Source organism: Oreochromis niloticus, linkage group LG2 (assembly GCF_001858045.2).
Source record: "Oreochromis niloticus isolate F11D_XX linkage group LG2, O_niloticus_UMD_NMBU, whole genome shotgun sequence".
NCBI lineage: Eukaryota > Metazoa > Chordata > Actinopteri > Cichliformes > Cichlidae > Oreochromis > Oreochromis niloticus.
In genome coordinates this window covers 26,579,050-26,587,128 of record NC_031966.2, presented here as the reverse complement: position 1 = coordinate 26,587,128, position 8,079 = coordinate 26,579,050, and the positions used below count along the sequence as shown (strand labels likewise).

The window sequence follows — 8,079 nt, the reverse complement described above, 5'->3', positions numbered from 1 at the left end:
TGATATCATTTGTATACCTGTATTTATTTATTAATGAATTTAAAAAATTGTAATCGAATATAATTTATATACCAAAGGAGGCAACTTTATTACGACGCTATTTTGGGTCGTATCCCACCTTCTGACGTGCGATTGGCCCTAATGCATGAATGAGGTGGACCTTGTATGTGACTAGCTAGTTAAATATCCAATTAAAATGTAGAGCGCTTAACGTCACTTGTTGAGGACCAATAGAAAATCGGCATGGTTGGTCATGGGCTTGGTTTTATGCCTGTTTTAACGCCTTCACTGTCCTTTTCCCCGTCGCCTTACGCCAAGGGTAGGGGGTGTGCATAGGCAGAAACTAACCTATGCTTAAAACTTTCTTTAGTGAAAGTTCATACTTACATTTTTGTGTGTTTTATTTCTCCATTCACCCGCTTATTTAAAGCGCGTGGATTTTTTTTTTTCACTTGCTCCTTTTTTTTGAAAATATAAAAAGCAACGTAACTGTTTAAGGTAAGTAAACCCATTTTCCTTATGTGATATATTTTTTATCTAGTGGTGTTCGTGGCTCTAAACAGTAAATGATGTGTCGCTATCAGCCAAAAAAAAAAATGCTACTAGTTTTAGAAATGGATTTTTAGCTAGCGTTAGCTTTGATTGCTAAACAGTTTACGTCGTCAACAAAGAGTAGTTTGTCATTTTCTGGTTTCTCTAATAAAGTATGAAGTTTACCTTACATAGTACTTACAGAGTTATGTTGTTGTTTCACTCTTAGCTTTACTGTTTAAACTGTGTAGTGTCAATTTGGTTTGCTGTGCCATGCCATGCTTTGCGTTAGCTCTCCATTGGTGTGTATGGCAGGGACATGTCTCGACATGACGCCGGTCCTTGCCCTGACATACACAGGCCTGCTGCTGTGATACGGCTACATGTATTGCGGCCTCACAAACTAGCACTAGAGCTGTGGAGCTCGTGTTTTACACACTTTTAGTAGCAGAAATGTCGCTTTAACTAAAAACGGAGAAACTTTATTTAAGTATATCCCTGTTCTATATTCGTCTCATTTCGCCTCCTGTTTATATACAGTCATTGCTCCTGTCCAGTCCAGTTTAGTCCAGTTCAGTGACGGGCATGTGTTAGCGGAAGGCTTGTTGCAGGATCTTCTCTTGTTAGTAAACTACGCTCACTGTATTTGTTTAACCATTTTTGTTTTGGACCAGATGTCCTTTAAAATACAACAGCCTAATATTTTAATTACGTGGCAGACAGAGCCTTGCCTTATTAAAGAGACTAAGATGTTTATCAGAGTTATGTTAGTAGTTAATACACATTTTATGGTCACACAGTTAATCCCAGTGTATCTTTTGTTTGTTTGTTTTTTACTGTATCACTAAGTTTTATTTTCCTGTCTGTGCAGATGATTGACACAGTAACAGGCCCTGTGGCACAGCCCTTTGCAGCCCAGCTGAAGGCCCTGATTGATCTGGAGGGCCGATACCAACCAAAGCTGAGCGGCTTGAGGTTCATTGAAAGCGCCCAGGACAACGGCCTCAGGATGACCTCCCGACTCAGGGAGCTGGAGGTGAAGGACCTGCTCTCGCTGACCAGGTTCTTTGGTTTCAGTTCAGAGAGCTTCTCGCTGGCTGTCAGTTTGCTGGACCGATTTCTGTCTGTCATGAAGGTTTGTAAATGCAGTACATTTTGCTTGCTTTCTTAAAATCTTAACAGTTGTCCCATGCGCTAATATCCATTTCCCTGTCTCCTACAGATTCAGCCAAAGCACCTTTCTTGTGTCGGCCTGTGCTGCTTTTACATCGCTGTGAAGTCCACAGAAGAAGAGAAGAACGTGCCTCTGGCCAATGACCTGATTCGCATCAGTCAGAATCGCTTTACGGTGTCTGACATGATGAGGATGGAGAAGATCATCATGGAGAAGCTCTACTGGAAGGTGAAGGGCCCCACGGCCCTTCGCTTTCTCCGCGTCTTTCACAGCCACGTCCTGGAGCAGCTCGACGCTGAGAGGTAAGGACAGACGGTCACACCAACCTGCAGGGCTGAGCTATGACTCAACGAGATTATATTTACTCTACTAAAATGTGTCTTCTCATATTTGGTTTGAAAGCTAACACTAACCAAAAATATATTTTTTAGCCAACAGGCACAGTCCTGTTTGAAATCGTGTAGACTTTTAGAAATGTGACAGGGTGTTAGAAAACAAATATGCAAGTCCCCCTTTTCAAACGTTACCTTTTAAAAAATAGAAATCCTTTTGGTTGGCTTTTTTATCACTATTTATGTAAGCTGTACCTCACATTCAGTTTGCTTTGACACTAAAAGCATTTTTTCCCTTTAGCATGAAGATCCTGAGCCTTGAGAGACTGGAGGCGCAGCTGAAAGCCTGTCACTGCTCATTTGTCTTCTCCAAAATAAAGGTAAGACAAAACAACTACTCTCTCCACATTGAAAATAATGACTTATTTCAATGCTTTTCTGCGCTTTTCATTGAAAATCAGACTGCTTTCGTCTTGTACACTTCTCGTTTGTTGTTGTATTTCAGGTATAATGTAGGTCATCTGCGCCGATTTACTTTTAAATGTTGTCATAGTTTCTACTTTTTGTTGTTAACAAGAGACTGTTTGTATTTCTGTGCAGCCATCTCTGCTTGCCCTGGCTCTCCTGTGTTTTGAGGCCCATGATGAACATGACCCAGAGCACCTTGACAAAATATCTGAGGCCTTGAGCAATCTGCAGCAGCAGTTAAATGTAAGTCCAGCTCTGAGCCTTTTGCTTTAAAGAATATATACGAGCAGTTCAAACTAATCCTTATTTTAAACTGGGCCTCAGAGACACAAGCCCTTTAAGCCAACATTCTTCTGATTGGTTGCGCCTAGCAGGCAGAAGGTTTGAACAACAGGCCAGTGAGACTTGTGTGCTCATGGCTACACCCGTGTGCCTTATTAAGAATAGGTCCTTCTTATCAACATAGAGGTCAAAGAGTAGGAAAAACTGTATCAAAATGAGCCTTTGCTCAACTCAAACCAAAATGGCTCCTTTTCAACATTATTGCTTATTAGTATTTTTGTCTAAGGTGGTGATGATCCATGCAGTGTAGCTTAATGAATTTTAATGCTAAAGTGTTAAGCAGAGATGATGTGAAGCCTCATCCTTCTTTCCTGCAGATCAAAGACGGGGATCTGGTTTGCATGCGGGAGCTAATTGGAAAATGCTTGGCTGAGTACGCCACCACTAAGTGCTGCAGGCCAAGCGTCCAGAGACTTCGCTGGACTATTTCGGGAAGAACTGCACGTCAGCTGAAGCACAGCTACTACAAGATCACTCACCTTCCCACCATACCTGAGTCAGCTTGTTAAAACCTGTGGGTGACCTTACATGGAAAGAAAGATCACAGCATTACCACTGTTACATCTTTGTCCTCTGACTGGATGTAGCATGCAGTATGGTCACCCACTTACAGCTCCAGCTTTATTTTCCTTAGAGACCTTCATCTGTGATGATGGATGTCTTTAAGGAAATGCTTTTTTTATCCCTCAAGTTTGTAATCATATGTTGATCAGACACATTTTTCTATCCCTATGACAAGGAGTAATTCTTCCTCAGAACGGTTGAAGTTTTACTTTCTTGGTTGAGCCGTTTGCACAGGTGTCTAGTATGTTCTTGTTTAAATCCGTACCACGGTGTTTGGTGTTTCCCTGGAACGGGTTGCTGGTTTTAAGCTAATAAGTATAGAACCACCTAGGTCCTCAGTCCACCATGTGGAAGAGGAGGGAGAGGGATTTTGTGAACAGCAAAAAATGGAACCAAAAGATCGGGCCCAAAGTCCTTCACTCCCACCCTAGGTTGCTAAGCTGTCCTGAATGCACACTCCTACCCAAGGTGATGATTTTTTTTTTTGTTAAAGAAAACATTTTATTTTGATGTGGCGAGGGAGCTCTGGTTTGTACCAGGCAAATGAAGCTAGTGATGATCCTGTTATCTACAGCTCATCAGTGTTTGAGATGAAACGTTACCAGCGGTTAACAGATGAGTTGTTTTCACCAACTCTTAATTTGTGGACACCGTGTGAAGCACCACAAATATACTGAGTTCAGTTGTTAGTTTTTTTTAGAGAGCACTCAGAAAACCCCAAAAAAGGTCATTGCAGTGGAAATACAGGTTGAAATTTATATCACATTTTCTGTGCCAGTTTCCCTGTGTAGTTTGATTTTAGTGACAAAACAAAATGTGGTCTCGAATTCAAAATGACTGAATACGCCATCTGATTAACCTATGTATTTGTACCTTTCAATAAAACTTTATTGAAAAGCTATTGCTGAGTGCACTTCGTTTTTATTAAAACCCGTCAGAAAATTCTCATAATGAGAGTTATCAACTTCCTTTGTAGAGCCTTCCCACTCCCCACATCTGGTTTGCACAAAATCAGTCCTTTGAGGACGAGACCAATGATGTGACAGCCAGGGTTTTTAGTTCGTCTCAAGGCAAATTCTTGTCACAGTAGACCGAATAAATCCACTGTTGTTCTGCACATTGTGCATGATGGGCAGAGGTACTCCTCAAGCATGTACTAGCATCATGGTAAGGGTCACTTCTGTAAGCTGGAAAAGTCTGGACCGCCACCGGCAAAGTTCCCAGAGATCTCTGCGCCGCTGAAGTCAAAACCAGGATTCTAACAAAGGAAAAAAAGAATCAATAAGACATACTGCTGATTGTTAATCTGTAATTAAGATATCCTGAGGATAAATGTCTCTGAGTTTAACAGATGTGCTCATCTCAACAATTTCCAGAATCACAGCAGTAACACTGCAATGAGTGTTTAATAAGGTCTAAAGACACACTTATTAGGTTAGTTAGTGATTGTAAATTAGCCACAGGTGTGCACACAAATGGTTGGTAGTCTCACTGTTAGCCCTACAACAGACTGGTGACCTGTCAGCCTCTCACACAATATCAGCAGAGAGACTCCAGCTCATCCTGATTTGGATAAATAGTTAAGAAGATGAACTGATGGGTGGATTGCTTGATAAAGGGCTTTGAGCTTGAAAGCAATGCCTTGATTAACTTAACAGCTCATCACCTTTAAAACACAGGAATGAGCTCTGACAGCCAGACTTTCGAAACCAGTAAAGGTTTCATTACACAAAAAATGTAAGATGTTAAAAGTCAGTGACTCGACGCACTGCCACATAATTGCAAGTTAGCAATGTCGCACATTGCATCAGAAATCTCTATCGTAATGAGGAAGACATTTTCCAATCTTTCCTTCAAGCTTAAGTGTTACTGCTAATCGTACAACTCAAAGAGCATGTCAGCTGCATTTCTGAGAATTAAGGTGGCATGGTTATTTTTTTTCTCCTTGGCCTACCCAGAAATGACCATTGATTATTTCCCTTCATTATTTATGGATTTGCTTCATTTATAAGAAAAACAGATTTATCACAACCTGGGGACTGAGTTATTATTAATGGATTGGAAATGAAAACATTAGTCAGCTATCTATATTTCAACAATCCATCAAAACATACACTCATTACACCTGTCCAACTGCTCGTTAATGTGCATATCTAATCAGCCAATCACATGGCAGCAACTTAATACAGCTAGCCATACACACATGGTCAAGATGATGTGCTGAAGTTCAAACTGAGCATCAGACCGAGGAAAAAAGATCATTTAAGTAACTTTTTTGGATTATTTATATTTCAGAAACTGCTGTTTACAGAGAATGGTTTGAAAAAGAGAAAATATCCAGTTATTGGCAGCTCTGTAAGAAAAAATATATTGTTGATAGTGGAGGTCAGAGGAGAGTGCCCTGACTGCTTCAAGCTGCAGGTAGCAGGAGCTTCAATAACTCAATAACTACTTGTTACAACCAAGATGTAGAAAAGAGTTTCTCTGGAAACACAACATGCTGAAACTCAAAAGCAGATGAACTACAACAGCAGAACACCCATCCTGTCAGCTAAGAACAGGAAACTGATGCTACAATTCAGGCGGCTCAAATTGGACAATAGTCTCAATTTCTGCTGCAACATTTGGATGGATCCACGTGGCCCTGTATCAAAAGTTCAGACTGCTGCTGGTGGTGATGGTCTAATGATACTGGAGATAGGCTGTGGTGTTTAAATTATGCTCAACTGGTACTAATGGGCCCACAGACCAAATCCTGACTATTTTTGCTGACCATGTCAATCCTGTCATGACCACAGCGTACCCATCTTCTCATGGCTGTTTCCATTAAGATAACACACCATGTCACAAATCTCAAATCATCTCAAAGTGGTGTCTTGAACATGACAGTGGTCTCAAATGGCCTCCACGGTCACCAGATCTCAATCCATTAGAGTACCTCTGGGATGGGGGGGCACTGGAGATTTACATCATGAATGCTGACAAATCTGCAGCGACTGTGTGACACTATTATGTCAACATAGAACAAAATCTCTGAGGAATATTTCCAGCACCTTGTTGAATCTGTGGCATTAAGAATTAAAGCAGCCCTGAAGGCAAAATGGGCTCCAAACCCAGCTAGTTGTAAGATATGTACCTAATGAAGTGATCAGTAAGTGTATGTAAAGCCTTTAAAATTTTCTATTTTAGAAGGTGGTCCTAACCTGGCTGAAAAAGTAGCAGCTGTGCAGTAGAAGAAATGTATTAGGATTACATGCGTGCAACATACGACAGTCATTAGGTCGTACAGTAGAGTCGATGTTGCTACAGAGGTCAGCGAATCAAACTCACCTCTCGCTGAAACCTCTCCAGAGTGAGTTTTCTCTGCATCTGGTCTTGGACCCAAGCATTTGCACAATACTCCCCCTCCAGCAGCGAGGACCAGCAGTTCCCTGCTTCTCTGTTGGTCTTCATCAGAATGATCCGGATAAGACATTTATCCTCTGAGGAGATGATCAGCAAAACAAACGATGCATCAAGCTGGCTCTCATTAAAGTCTAATTTGGTCGTTTCAGAGAATGTCTCCTTTCTATTTGACCATTTCTAATTCGAAAATGAAATAATAGACAGAGTGAACATAAAGCCCCCAGTAACTTAACATAAGTAACATAAAGACATGAATGGATGAATATCACAAGTCTTAACACAGCCAGTCAACAGCAATCATTAGAATTATAAGGATAGTTATTAATTCCCTTAATATTTCTGTGAGTGTGTCACTTACCTAGTGTCCATGTGGCCTCATCTGACACAGTTGTTCCAAATAACTTTCCCTGGCAAAAATAAAATAAAATTTTAAAAAATGAATAATATCCGTTTTATTCATACCAGCACATCTGGACCTGTTCTTGGAAGAGTTAAAAGACCTGCACATGATGACACGAGAGGTCTATCTGCGTTACAACAAAATACAGTGAAGTTACATACTCTATGCGTACACACAACAGTCAGACTGATTTCACTGTACGGTATCAAAATAGGTGACACTGCTGATTAACTGTGACGTGGACTTTTAGGTCCAACTGTGATAAGTATGACGGAAAAGGACTACGTGAATGGTCTTACAACGCTGGATTGTGTTTGCTGGTCAGTTCAGTCACTGGGTAAAAGAGGGTGAGAGTGGGGTGGGGTTGGAGGATACACCAGGAATCGCATTATCTTACTTTCTGCAACTACAGATCACAGCATTCAGGTTCATCTAGGGGGAGTCACTTTGGTGCCCTACCTTGAATATTTCCTTTCCCTTGACCAACAGCTCGATGTCTCTGGACCCCAAGTGACACTTGACCTCTTTAGCAGTAGTCCCGTGAGGCACGTTGACTTCAATGAAGACCTCCTCCATGGTCTGGTACCAGGAGCCCCATGGCGTCTTGCAGGGGACGACACCGCTCCTCTCCTCGAAGTGTACCGACATGCTACAGCTGCACGCCGGCTCACGGGTCGGCTAACCTCCCCTACCAGCTTCCAGCGTGAAACCGAGCAGGTCGAAGATACGCTGGAGGCTTGCTGTGCAGTTAACTGTTTTTAACTTTAAAGGGCTGTTTTTAAGTTGGTGTATTTTACCTCTCCCTGTGGTGTTTTGCCCCTCACAAGCTCCAAATTTCTTCTTCTTCTTCTTCTCAGTCTCGG

The 8,079-nt window shown here is 41.5% G+C and overlaps 2 protein-coding genes across 3 annotated transcripts; one reads left to right on the top strand and one right to left on the bottom strand.

Moving 5' to 3' along the window:
• The first annotated feature begins 274 nt into the window (after positions 1–274).
• Positions 275–4,312, top strand: ccng1 (cyclin G1). Of its 2 annotated transcripts, XM_003455167.5 has the most exons (6): positions 275–498; positions 1,403–1,666; positions 1,754–2,007; positions 2,339–2,417; positions 2,638–2,748; positions 3,165–3,356. In XM_003455167.5, the coding sequence occupies exons 2-6, from the start codon at positions 1,403–1,405 to the stop codon at positions 3,354–3,356; spliced, it is 900 nt and encodes a 299-aa protein (XP_003455215.1). In that variant the 5' UTR covers positions 275–498. The 2 variants fall into 2 exon arrangements, with proteins under 2 accessions (XP_003455215.1, XP_019222859.1); XM_019367314.1 differs by lacking the exon at positions 275–498 and having other exon boundaries at positions 3,165–4,312.
• nudcd2 (NudC domain containing 2) lies at positions 3,222–8,078 on the bottom strand. The gene is made up of 4 exons (XM_003455168.4): positions 7,676–8,078; positions 7,175–7,223; positions 6,742–6,893; positions 3,222–4,669 (listed from the first exon to the last, which is right to left on the bottom strand). Exons 1-4 carry the CDS (start codon positions 7,862–7,864, stop codon positions 4,586–4,588), a joined length of 474 nt encoding a protein of 157 aa, XP_003455216.1. The 5' UTR covers positions 7,865–8,078; the 3' UTR covers positions 3,222–4,585.
• Between the last annotated feature and the right edge of the window lies 1 nt (position 8,079).

What these genes read in the sequence shown, in the direction of transcription:
- ccng1 (XM_019367314.1), top strand. Translation starts at nt 1,403, where the DNA reads ATGATTGACACAGTAACAGGCCCTGTGGCACAGCCCTTTGCAGCCCAG. An exon ending in GATTTCTGTCTGTCATGAAG is followed by an intron (nt 1,667 to 1,753) that starts GTTTGTAAATGC and finishes TGTCTCCTACAG; the next exon opens with ATTCAGCCAAAGCACCTTTC. An exon ending in ATCTGCAGCAGCAGTTAAAT is followed by an intron (nt 2,749 to 3,164) that starts GTAAGTCCAGCT and finishes TCTTTCCTGCAG; the next exon opens with ATCAAAGACGGGGATCTGGT.
- nudcd2 (XM_003455168.4), bottom strand. Translation starts at nt 7,864, where the DNA reads ATGTCGGTACACTTCGAGGAGAGGAGCGGTGTCGTCCCCTGCAAGACG. An exon ending in AGGGAAAGGAAATATTCAAG is followed by an intron (nt 7,224 to 7,675) that starts GTAGGGCACCAA and finishes TATTTTTGCCAG; the next exon opens with GGAAAGTTATTTGGAACAAC. An exon ending in TGGAGAGGTTTCAGCGAGAG is followed by an intron (nt 4,670 to 6,741) that starts GTGAGTTTGATT and finishes TTCCTTTGTTAG; the next exon opens with AATCCTGGTTTTGACTTCAG.